The sequence below is a fragment of the Astyanax mexicanus genome, chromosome 25 (assembly GCF_023375975.1).
Source record: "Astyanax mexicanus isolate ESR-SI-001 chromosome 25, AstMex3_surface, whole genome shotgun sequence".
NCBI classification, from domain to species: Eukaryota; Metazoa; Chordata; class Actinopteri; order Characiformes; family Acestrorhamphidae; genus Astyanax; species Astyanax mexicanus.
Genome location: NC_064432.1, coordinates 1340148 through 1353292, shown reverse-complemented (window position 1 = coordinate 1353292; position 13145 = coordinate 1340148). Strand labels below are relative to the sequence as shown.

The 13145-nt window shown below is 40.3% G+C and overlaps 1 protein-coding gene across 2 annotated transcripts in view; it reads right to left on the bottom strand.

Moving 5' to 3' along the window:
• ctnna2 (catenin (cadherin-associated protein), alpha 2) overlaps positions 1–13145 on the bottom strand; it is a 622967-nt gene that overhangs the window by 35344 nt on the left and 574478 nt on the right. For both annotated transcript variants that reach the window (XM_049472311.1, XM_049472310.1), the window contains 3 exons: positions 10534–10626; positions 7921–8077; positions 6602–6802 (listed from right to left, as the gene is read on the bottom strand). In XM_049472311.1, coding sequence (XP_049328268.1) covers positions 6602–6802; positions 7921–8077; positions 10534–10626 — 451 coding nt within the window. The remainder of the gene's footprint in view (positions 1–6601; positions 6803–7920; positions 8078–10533; positions 10627–13145) is intronic.

Below are 13145 nucleotides of genomic sequence, written 5' to 3'. Positions count from 1 at the left end.
GAATCGGTCATATGAGCTCACGTCCCCCCCCGAGGTGTCTGTTTGTATAGAGGCTGGTGATTACGGGCCAGTATTTTCTCTCCGCCTGGACACACTCTGGCATTAGCCCCATCCGCCACGGCGTGCCATCCGACAGCTGGAGAACCGCCGCTACCGCCTTCCAGACCGAGCGATAACGTCAGCCGTAAGTCACATTTTCAATCTCGGCGGCCCTAACGACGGGGTAATTCCCCCTGCCCGCGTGAAGATTACTCCGGATGCGCGGGACGAGGAGCGAGGGAAAGAAAGGAGCCATCGGCAGCTTGCTATTTTAGGCCTCAAGGACGAGGAGAAGTTTGGAGGGGTTGGGAACAAATCATCAGTATAGCGCAGAGGAGTTTCTACGCAGGCGCCGGGCCGGACACCCAAATCTTTTTTTTTTTTTGCCATCTGTCCTACACTCGTAACAAATAACAAATTTCTAGGGGCTCAGACGTACAGCTCTAGAAAAATATATATTTAATTGATATAGAACCTTTATCTAAATTGGGGGTGGGCGATACGGCACTAAAATAATATCACTATTTCATGGTATTTTTGCGATAGCGATACTTTTGGCGATATGACAAAACTCTGATTAAAATATTATTTTAAGAATACGCTACTGCAACAAAATGAAAATTACATTTTATTATTGCGTAAGATATGATATGGCACACCCCTAACTGAAATATATATAAAAAAAACAAGTTTTATCTGATTTGTAACAGAAGTCAATGATCCAGAATGTCATGATGCTAATATTAAAAATAATGAACTCTGAATATCTCCATATATCCAAGAATAAAGTAGAACAAATGATACCGGGCAGATATGATCTGCCTCTAGTAGATATACAATGTTTTGCCAAAAACAGCAAAAGAGTAGTACCCCGATATAATAATTAGGGACGGGTGATGCGGCACAATATTTGAAGGTAAAATATTGTTTACGATTAAAAATAAATGTTGGCGATATGATGTATAGCGCACCTCTAATCTAAAATCTGTTCCTTTAATCTTAAATCGTTCTAGATAGCTAAATAGTTCTAGGCTTGGGTAGCAGAGGAGTATTTGTGGAGAACCCTTAAATGGGTATAGAACATTTCTCTAATGCTGAGATTCTTTTATTTTTAACACTATTAGACTTTGTCTCATAGTCCTTAAAAAATAAAAGCTAAATATTTCTAGGTGTGGACATATTTTGTATTATGTAACTATTCTTTAACGGTTAAAAACCCAACGTCTCACGGTCTTAAAAACGAACGTCCTTAAAACGTACGGTTGTCCTGCACGTGCATGTTTCACAGTTTTTCTAAAATCTGATTTAAAAACAAAAAACAATTGCTTATACTTTAATAATCTAAAAATATCTTGTGTGTATTTAATGGTAAAACCCCGTTTCTGTGTGATCTTTATGGTAACGCAGGCATCTCTCCTCTACACGGCCCTATAAACTCTAAAGAAACAAACTTCAGACACTAAACAGGGATAAGCTGTTCGCCAAAGCACTTCTATAGAGCTGCGTTCAACATAAAAAATAAATAAAAAAAGACACTGCTTGATATTTCAAGTTCTGTTTCTTAATGTCTAACGTTTCTCCACTCTTCATACATGGGTTTGTGAGATTGTAGTGATATTACACAGATTCATCTCAGAACTTCCTCCTCCCATTGTTTCAGCAGTGAGAAATGTTTCTTATATCACTGTACTCACAGAAGCAGCACACAAACACAAAAAACAAACACATACATTTCAATAAAACCACCAGGGATTGATCTTTATTAGACATAATTCTTTCCAACCCACCGATTCCCACTGTTCACCAGAGATCTTGTGCTACGGAGAGTAAACAACGAACAAATTAGAGCACAGATTAATAAATTATATTATATCATTATATAATAATACATACACTCACAGAGCACTTTTATTTATTAGGATGACTAAACTAACACTGGATATGGCCTCGTTTTACTGCTTAAAGCAGCCTCAATTATTCATAATCACATTAAAACTATATATTATATGTTCTTAATTAACGTGAATGTGAATTTTAACTGATTTTGCTTTTCTGTTTGCAGGGACAATTGTTTCTACAGATGGGGCCGTTCCCGAGTTGTCCTCAGAGATGACGTTTCATCGTCAGTTTATCACAGTTTATTACATACTGCTGTCCCGTGATTTTTGGCATCGGCGTACTCTGGTATATAACGGGTATAGTTATTTTATTTTATTTTTTAGGAGCAGCTGAGGCAGAGACTAGTGCCAGCAGGTGGGCACAGCGATGAAGCAGTGTTTACCTACCCGCCTCCAAAGACCACCTGTGTCTGCAATTAGTGAGAGAGAGTGAAATGTTCCACTGTTTACAGCAGGAAAAGTGGCGTAATAGTGTAATAAACATGTAATAAATGCGTAACAGGCCAGTAATAACAGTGATTATGCGTATAATGGCACGTTTCTCAGGCCGAATTCCTGCTAATTTGTCCTTTTTGTTCCACCCCAGCGTTTCCAAACAGACGGCACGGCGGCGCTAGCTCGTGATTTACTGTAAAGCGCACTTGTTGATTTCAGACACAACAGCTACATCACAAGACAAAACTGTCAGCTCGCGCTTTTCTCTTCCTCCTCGTTTGCTACTGCGCAGCGCCGCAGATAAAAGCCCCGCTCATTTTTCCCTCTTTCTCTCTCTCTCATCAGCGACAGAGCTCGCGTCTGAAAGCGCTGGATGCGCGACGGGAGCGCGAGTGTGCGCGCGACTGTGAGCAGTGCGTAAGCAGTGCGCGAGTGTGTTGGTGTCTGTCACAGCCTAAATTGCTTCCTTCTCAAAACTGTGAATACAGTACGAGAGCTAGCGGTGAAAAAACGGGGTACCAGCGGAAGGGGAACAGGTGCCACCTCAGACCTCCCTCTCTCTATTTTATAAGTGGAGGGTCTTGCACGGTATTATTGCTGATAACGCGTTTGTTTTTCATTGTTTTACCCAGTTTCCCTAAAAGAACAAAAAGGTCACTGAGGACACCGCAGGGTTTAAAATCGAAACAGTGTTTTAGGCTCAATGGTTTGTTGAAGGTTTAAACTTTCACTAAAAGCATGAAACAGTGAAGTTAAAACCGTAATGTATTTATTTTTGGTTTTCCGTACAGCCAGAAACGGTGGAAAAAAAAAAAAAGTGCCAGCTGATGAGAAATTTTATTTTGGGTCAAGCTAAGCAAGCCATTTATTTTTAATTGTGACGTCTGTCGGGTTTTTAAAGGTTTAGTGCGATCAAGAATCAGAGTTGATTTAATGTTTTTTAAGAGCATGCAAACCTTTGATGGTTTTAATGAAGTGTGGGATTTTGAGGTGCTCTCTGTGTGGTGGAAGATGGCATTTTACACTTCTCTGATATACAATCATTTTTATACTTGATTGCCTGATGTATTAATAAAGTGTGGTTAAATTATCTCTCTCTACCTACTAAATCGGTACACTAAGTGGGTACTTAAGTCGATTCGTCAAACTGCGTAATAAAAAAAATAAAAATAAATGTGTATATATATATATATATATATATGAAGAGTTTGGTTCCAAAATGCTATAAATCCATTTTTATCAAATTGAGTAAAAAGGGTTTTCTTTAGTGAGAAAGTGGTAGGCTGAAAACCATTTTCTGTTTCAAACTATCAAATACCATACTAAGGTTAAAATCCCCCCCCCCCCCCCCCACAAAAAAATCAAATCAAGATTGTAATATTTAAATTTTTTTTTTTACTGAAAAAGTGCAAAATACAATAATAAATAACAGTAAATTGTACATCTGAATATAATAGTTTGACCAATGGGCCTAAGAACACATGTCAAAACATTTCTTTTCAAAAAAGAGCAAAATTTCATTAATGAACAAGACATTAACACTATAAAATCTTCAAAATCACGTTACATTATTCTTAATGTGCTGTAGTGTAATGTGGTGTAGTGTGTGTGTGTGTGTGTGTTTCCCTCCTGAATGCCTCATTTTCTTTACCTTTTCACGTCCATGAGACTCTTTTGATGGCTTTCTCTTTTATTCAATAGCAGCTTCACGAACAGGCTCCTCTGTACCATCAAACCCGCTCATCTTTGTGGACTTTGAGAGGGAAAAACGAAAGCGAAAGTAGGCTACACGAAATCCCGGCACGCTCGACAGGGCGCGTGCTATGATGTTTACATTAGATAGCTTGTGGAATGCTGCCCTGTGATTGGATGAGTGGAGATGTGGTGTTCTGCGGGAAATCAAGACTGGTGTTTTTGGAAAGAAAGAGAGAAAGCAGGGCTGTATGACACGCCGGATGTGGCGTTTTGATAATATTGGCTTTTCAAGAGTAGTCACATAACATTGGGATTCTGGCTGTAACTCTTTTTTTTTTTTTTTTTAATGGCGTTTTGGAATCAACTTCTTTATTTATATATATATATATATATATATATATATTTCCAGGTACTGCAGTTTTAAGCACATTTGGCATCTCACTTTCATTCATGGTTTGCAGTCCATTAAAATGTGTTTTACAGTAAGTCTGTCTTTACAAAGGTCTTCTCCAGTTCCACTAACTATATCTCTCTCTTCACTCAAGCTCTTTCTTCACATTTACTATCTACTTTTTTCTCTGTCCACGTTTACTGACAATATCTCTCCCTCCCAATCTACCTACCCTCTACATTCACTATTTTCTTCATTTTCTATACTGTCTCTTTTTCTTTACATTTACTGTATCTCACCACCATTCTATTCACTTACTAAATACCCAAAAAATTTCTCTCCCTCTTCCTTTACTCTCTTTCTACCTTCACTGTCCTTTTCTCACACTCTCAGTACCTTTTACTGTCTTTCTGTGTGTCTCTCTCTCTCATTTAGACAGTAACATTTATCACACTCTGTAACTTTACTCTTTCTTTTACTGTCTCTCTTTACTGCTGTCTCTCTGTACCTTTACTGTCTATTTCTCACCTTTACTTTGTCTCTTGTCTTTACTGTCTCTCTTGCTCTCTTAACCATAACGCTAGTGCTCTCATATTGCAGGCTCTCTCTCTCTACCTGTACTTTCTCTCTTCTATTTACTGTCTCTCTCTGTTGGTCTTTCTTTCTTTACAATCTCCCTTATTCTCTCTCTTGCTCTTTTTGACGGTCTCTTTATTTCTCTCTACCTTTACTTTCTTTACTGTCACCCTCATTCCCTCTCTACATTTACTGTCTTTAGGTGACACTTTACTTAGATGGACTTTGGTGCTCAACTGACATTCAGTTTCCATTCAAATGCATGTCTATTAAATGTAATTGAACTGAAAGGTGAAAAGTAAAGGATACTCTATTGAATATAACCCTGTACCATACTCTAACCTTAACATAGTAGCATTGGGTTAGAGTTAGCTTAGGATTAAGTGTAGGGTTAAGGTTGGTGTGGGGTTATGTTCTATTTGAAATCATTTTACATTCAACATAGGGTTAAATTGCAGTTAATAAACACAGGTGAATGTTAGTTCAGCATCAACAAGTAATTACCTCTTTCTTTACTGTCTCCCTCACTCTCTCAATTATTTTTCTGTACTATTAGGTTCTCTCTCCTTCTTTCTATATATGTTTTTTTAAATCTACTATTACTCTCTCTTTACTGTCCCACTTCCTCTCTGTGGATTTGTGTTTGTTCTCTCTACCCTTAATTGTCTAGTTCTCTTTACTGCTATATTCTCTCTCAACATGTACCTTCTCCCCTGCTTTCGTTTTACCCATAGCTCCTTGCATACACCCACGATGTAGAGATGTAGAGATGTAGAGATGTAGAGATGTAGAGATGTAGAGATGTAGAGATGTAGAGATGTAGAGATGTAGAGATGTAGAGATGTAGAGATGTAGAGATGTAGAGATGTAGAGATGTAGAGATGTAGAGATGTAGAGATGTAGAGATGTAGAGATGTAGAGATGTAGAGATGTAGAGATGTAGAGATGTAGAGATGTAGAGATGTAGAGATGTAGAGATGTAGAGATGTAGAGATGTAGAGATGTAGAGATGTAGAGATGTAGAGATGTAGAGATGTAGAGATGTAGAGATGTAGAGATGTAGAGATGTAGAGATGTAGAGATGTAGAGATGTAGAGATGTAGAGATATATACTCTCTCCAGATGTGGCCATTTTAAACTGAGGTGGTGGTTGACAAGTATGTGATCAGTGAAGGAGGGTATCTTGCATTTGACTGGTTATTAATGCTGCTGTTCTTTAACCGACATTCCTCTGGATTGGCCGCAGTTGGATGTTTCCTTTTTGCCATGTGGTGTATAATAAAGAATAGTTAGGTGTGTGTCTCTCTACTCCTTTCTCTAATACCCTTTCCTGCTAACACTCTCCCTCCTTAGTCTTTGTTGGGAGTATAGTAAACCCTACCCTCTTCCATAGAAAAATGGGCCATGAAATCAGCAGGCCTGTACTGAAGGATTGTAGATCAAATTCCACGCAGTGACTCTACCGGCTGAATACAAACACGTCGCCTCGTTAACAGACCTACTATACGTTACACACTACATATAGTTAATCTGTGGCCCTTCCCCTGTTCAAATATTGTAGTCCTACCCGTTTCAGAGAGCAGTTTGATGGACTCCAGAACTCGCTCCGTGTAAACGCCCGGCTCGTAGTTTTCCATCTCGGCGTTGATGATGTGGACCACGCGTGCCGCCCGGCCGCGGATCGCCCCCGCCGTCCTGTCCAGAGTGTCCACGTCACCCTCCTGCAGTGCGATCACACACTTATTCACATCCTCCAGAATGTGGTTCTCTATATAAAGAGAGAAAATTTAAGATGATTACAACAATTTGTATTTATTTGTGAACTTATGAAGAAATGGAGAGAACAATGATGGACAGACTGGGGAGAGAGAAGCAAATATTCGAGAGCAATACTTTGCCTCCTATCTCTCCTGTGAACAACAAATTCGATAAGGGTGAGAGGAATGTTAAAATTAAACCGAGACACAGGGGTGAAAATGACCAGAGAGAGATTGTGTAGGTGAAAAGCAGCAGGCTGTTTAAAGATGCACACTAAAGCAGACCTCGTTAAGCCCTGCGAGCCGCATCAGAGAGGCTGCTGCGTGGCGCTCATTAGCGCCGGAGCCGTCACTTAAAAGCGGCTCGTTTCGCCGGCCGTTGTTGTGAGCGGCAGCAAACGTTTCGACTGTACTCGGCCCCCGACGCGCCTTTTAATTAGGGTTGATTTAATCAACGGAGCTGACGCAAGACGGAGAGAGGCCTTTCCGATGTCTTCTGACAAAACGCTGTGAAAGAAGTGTGTGGTGTTTGTAATAAAATGAATCCTTTTGGAAACGCTTTGGCCTGTGGTTTTAATGTTGTGGCAGTGTCCCGTTACTTTGGACCTATGGAAGCTAAAGAATGCCGCAATGACGGCACTTGTGTTTATCTCAGTGGACAGCTTTGAAACGCCCACATCTCTATGTACGATTTTAAGTTGTGAGGTTAAAGTTTTATTAACAACTTCTGCCAGTGCTGTAGTGAACTGACTGTTCACTTGCTGCCTAATATACAGGCCACTGGAACCAGGTAATCAGTGTATTGAGGTCAATGGTTTTAATTTAGTCAACTTTCATTTGCAATTAACTTGGAATTAAACTCCGCTATAAGCTGAATTTACTGAGAACTTAAAGGGAAAACTAAATACAAATCCATTTACCAGATTTTTAAGTAATGTTTAAGGAAAACAATTGCCTTGTGTTGGCTGTGGCTGTACTGACAGCTCAGAAAATTACGCTTGCTACTGATGGTGAGTGTCAGAAACTGGAAATTTGCATACTGGGTGTGTCCTCCGGAGTGGAAAAGAAGCCGCCAATGACTAAACCCACACTGTAAAATTGGATCTTTCCAAACATTGGGACCCCTTACCTGAAACGGAGAGGAAGTCGTCGACGGAGGTGATGTCGTCCACGGCCTCGGTCAGAATGCGCACCTGCTTCTCCCACTGGTCTTTGAACACGTCCATGTTGTCCTGGGCCACCTTGCTCTGGGGACGCGCGGCCAGCGTCAGGGCGGCGTTGATTACCTGGGGAGGAGTTAAAAGCGGGTCAGCGCGACGAGCAGCTTCTGGGGTAGACTCTCTGAGCTCAGCCTGCCTTCACTGTATCCACAGTAAATCTGTTCATTTAAAAGGAAATAGAGCAGGACCCGTTTCTTGTTAGGCTTGAGGGACAGTGTCGGTTTAAAGGGCTTTGTAGCTTTAAGATTTGGCTGAAAGTCAAGATGGCAACACCAGGGAACCTAAAGTATTTTTCTTCTACAAAATGCTGATTATAAACCGAGTTCAGATAGGAGAAGGGGCTCGTTTGTGCTTTTTTACATTTATTATTATTTATCACGGGCAGATGACTGTTACATTAGGATTTTAACCTTAAAGCACTTCTACACTCTAAACAAGGTGTGGGTTATTTTGGACGGTGTAACATACGCCAACACATCGCTAACAATCGTGTCTCTGCAGTGCTAAGAATGACCACACCCCTATTAATAGCTGCTCGGTGGTGGTCTATCCCCTGGGGTATTGATCATTAAAAAAACAGGGTGCAATATAACAACAATAAAGTATGTAGTGAAGCTAATAGAAATAGACAGTCGGTGTAGAAACAAGAAGGTGGCGTTTATAGTCCGGTGCTAAATATGGTGGCCCAAATGCCTGATTCTATTTGTTGATTAACAGGGTAATAATACACAGTAAATCACTGTTAGCCAAAGAGCTCGTTTTCATCTGCTGTTCCTGGGCATCCCTCTCTGTTGTTTCTGTAACGGCGCTGTCGTCTATTAAATCCATCTTTTTATGGAACGCTCCGCCTGGTCTTGTGTACGGTACGGACTTACGCGAAGAGAAAACGAATAAAAATACTTGGAACGTTCGGAGCCGAGTACATTTGTTCTCGACGGGAGACTTCAGCCCGCTCTCGCCGACACGACGTTTCGCGAAGCCTTTCCGGCCGTTCCTTAATGTCTCGTACGTTATATAAAATAATAATGATAAAACATCCAAATTTGAGGATGCCTGTATCACTCGCTACGTGTGGCGGCTTTGTCCGTTTACAGCGCGTGGTCTAAAGTCTTAGATGCTTTTAAGAGTTTCTGACGGGCAGTGAGGAGATAGAAGATACGTCACATCAGAAAAGGACCGAGATCAAACCAACGGAAAAAGAGGATTTTAACAGCTGTGTAGGGGGAAAGTTTTGGTTTTTCGATCTTACTTTGTAGCATTTTTCTCTTTAACAACAATACGTTATCATATTTATCAATCAAAATAAGATATAGTAAAAATTCTAAAGCATATTTCTAACAATAAGCCCAATGCTTAATGAAGTATAATTAAATGCATTATAAATAAAGGTGTGATACTATGGTCGGCAACGTGACTTAACATAAAGCTTGCCCTAATGACCAACTGACCTGATCAGCTAAAGGGAAGGAGTTGACATGTTACGAGCAGAGCAGAAGAAAGCAGGTAAGACGGTAGCAGCAAACTGCTTCTCTATTTTAACTGTCCTTAACTTGCAAAATCTGGCCGTTAGCTCCTGGGCGTTAAGACCAGCCAATTGGTAGCCGAACTGTATGTGTTGAGAGAAAGTTCCCCAAAAAAATGGTTCTGCCTGGTCAGACGTTGATCAGATATTGTCTCTCAATTCAACAAATGTCTAAGTTTTTTTATTATTTATTTAATAATAAATGCATGTGTCTGTGAAATACTCTTTAGACTATTTCTCTTGAACTCACTGTGAGTAAGACTGGATACCAGGAGGTACTTCCGCTCATTACCTTTTCCCATTACAAACGACGCGTGAGGAACGCCGAGAGCAGCCGAGGGTGTACTCAACAATATACTATATATGAATATTCCACTTGTGGTTGTAAGTAGAATAAAGTTAATTGTGTCAGCTGTTAATTATGGTGGTGGTTGCAAAGGGCTGTTTTTTCTGCTTGTGGTACTGGTGCAGTGATTAATTACAGATTACATGGTGAAACTTCAGTTCCTACCAAACTTGGGCCCAGAACCTTTCTAATTTGTACCCTTTTCCCCTTGGAACAGAGTGAAATTCTCCCCCTAAGGATTGGGACACCTCTCCAAGAACCTTTAGTTCTTTAGTACTACTTATGATTTGTAAGAACATTAAATTTCTTTAGGTTTCTTGGTCCTTTGCGTCGCCATCTTGACAGTGATTTTCATCCACATCTTATTTTAAAGGGCTTTGTAGCTCTAACCCCGCCCCTAAAGCTTAACAAGAATCTGACATCTCACCCTATGCGATTGGCTGGCCTTTGTTCCTGTACCCAACGGTGAGCTTCTGAACACTTTCGCTTACTGAGACTTTTTCTAAATGACGTTTCTTTTTTTGGGGTTGATTTTAATAATAGTCTGAGTCTTATTGAGTCAGTAATTGCCTTTTTAAATTGAAGGGAAAATTGGAAATGAAATTAATTTCTATTCATGAAAGGAAAGGGGGAAGGACGCTCCAGGATGTTTACCTGAGGACACAGGCTGTCTATCTGCGTCGCAGCCATGCGCACCAGCTTCACTCCTTCCTCGTTGTTGGAGATGGAGCACGCGAGATTGGCCACCTGGGTGAGAGAGAGAGATATTGGTGAGATATTGGCTCATCAGGCTGGTTCAAATCCTGTGTGACCTTACACGAACGACCAGCCGGTCTCGCCCTTCGCCTGTGCAAATCCTGGCATTTGGACACGAGCAAATAAACCGGCTGAATCGCACACACCGTACACCGGCCAATCCTCTCCCCTGCTGCTGTTCATGTCTTCAGCTATCAGTGGTGGGGGATTTCATGCCTGGCTTGAGAAGCCAATGTCAGGGCGAAATATGTACAGAGGGTTAGCGCTCGTTCGAGTGTTAGATTGCTATTTGTTATTTGGCCGCACGAAAAGCGTGATTTCAGCCCGCCCCCTGCGGCCATCTGAAACGCACATTTTCCCGCACTCTGTCCACACTATTTGATTGTAAGTGGAATGTAAATGATCTGTGTAATCATGTAATTACATTCTGCATCAGTGGGGTTTTTTTTTTTTTTTTTCAAACCAGCAAATTGATCAAACATCAACAAATATAAATAAATTCCAGGAAAAAAAAAAAAAACAAGTGGATAAATAATGCATTTTCATCCAATATTTATGTTCTGTGTTACAAATAACAAGATGATCTCAATGAAAAAAAAATTACAATCTGGTTAGTTTGTGTGCGATTCTTCTGATTCTGAAAGTTTGTTTAATCATTTTAATTGAATTTTAATAATGTCGATAAAGTGCTAACATTCTTTAAAAAAATACTATACTATACTATAACAGTGCAGTGGTCTGGACAAAATTGTTCCCAGTGGTTGCTAAGGTGCTGCTAAGCTGTTGATAAGTGTTGTTGCTACTGTTTCCACAGTGTACCATGGCAACCTTGGAACTAAAGTAAAAAGTTGCCAACGATGCTGATAATTATTGGTCATTATCGTTACTCTCAAAGCTTTTTTTGTGTTGGTAACGATGTTTTTTAAGTGTCCTATTAAAAAAACCAGGGTGGTAATCATCTGTTTAAAAATATGCAAAAACTAAACAGAAATGAAAGTATTGATTTAATGGACGTATCACCTTTTCATTGTTTTGATTGAGTGTAATTCTTAGGGATAACGCAAATGTAGCAAAATGAAATTATTATACAGCGTATTTAAAAAAAAAAAATCTAATTACTTTGTATTTAATTATTTCCAGCATGAATTTATGACCCGAGGGCATAAATTTCCCCTTAACTGACGATTCACCCTATTACACACCCTAGACCGTAGACTAGGGGTATATCGCCATATCGTATCGTTCACAAACAGTTTTGAATATCGTGCCGTATCGCTCACTGCTAATAAAAAGAAAAAAAATGCCAATGTTCTCATTTGCCAATTTATATCGGATAAAATTATTGTAGTTTTTTAATCTCTCAGTTAGGGGTGTGTCGTATCGTATCGTATCGTATTGTATGCAATAATAAAAAGTAATTCTTATTTTGCTGCAGAAGTGTATTCTTACAATAATTTAGTTTTCTAATTCAGCGTTTTGTCATATCGCCAAGAATATCGTTATCGCAAAAATATTGTGATATTATTTTAGGGCCGTAACGCCCACCCCTACTATAGACTACTGTCATCATTCAGTATGTAACCAGTCTATACATTGACTGCAGTGCAGTTGGTTCAGTATGAGTGAGAGCAGTGATCGGGCTGTAATTGAGAAGTGCTCTGGGTGTGGAGGGGAATGCGAGAGATGGACCTGGCCGGTGAGGCGCGGTGTACAGGTGAAACCGGGGATACGCTCCGCACTGAATAATTCAAGTCGGAAGTGGCGAAAACACAATTACCCTGAAATGTCAACGGGCGGCTAATTGGAAGGCGTCGTGTTAGTCGGCGCCGATTGGCTGGCCGCGCAGCTCCGTTGCAGGGGACTCGTCCTCGTTAGGGCTAAATATCTGGACCGGGCAAAGGTTCGTTACAGGAGTGGCGGTGTGTGGCTGAGCCATTAGCGGCGCGTATCGATACACGGGCGCCGTCTCGTTGTGTAATTAAAGCGGCAGATGGCCGCGCTAAAACGCAACGCCTCGCCGCCTGATTTACACCGGGCCATTGACGGAGACCCTCCTAGCCGAGATAACACCGCGGAGCGTCTCTCTCTCTCTCGTGTGCGTGCTGTGAGAGAAATTTCAATAGATTACAGTTACACAAGCTCACTGCTTCTGTACTGTAAGTCTATACGTCTATCGGGCTTCCTTACACTCGACTTTGATGTGAATGTCATATCGGTAACGGATATTTTAGATTAATATACATTCAGAATTTTACATACGTGTTAAAGTGATGTATACGGTAATATATATATATATATATATATATATATACTGTTCAAAACAATAAACCTTTTATACATACTTAATTGAGAGCTAAAAGCTCTAAAAAAAAGCCATTTAAAGTGTCCGAGGTCAGTGATTATGATTGGCCACAGTTGGGAGTGTCTCTGTTCCCACATAAAAAAAGGTATTTTTTGATTAGACAGACCAGGAAATGTATAAGAAGTGCAGATTACTGAACTTCTACACA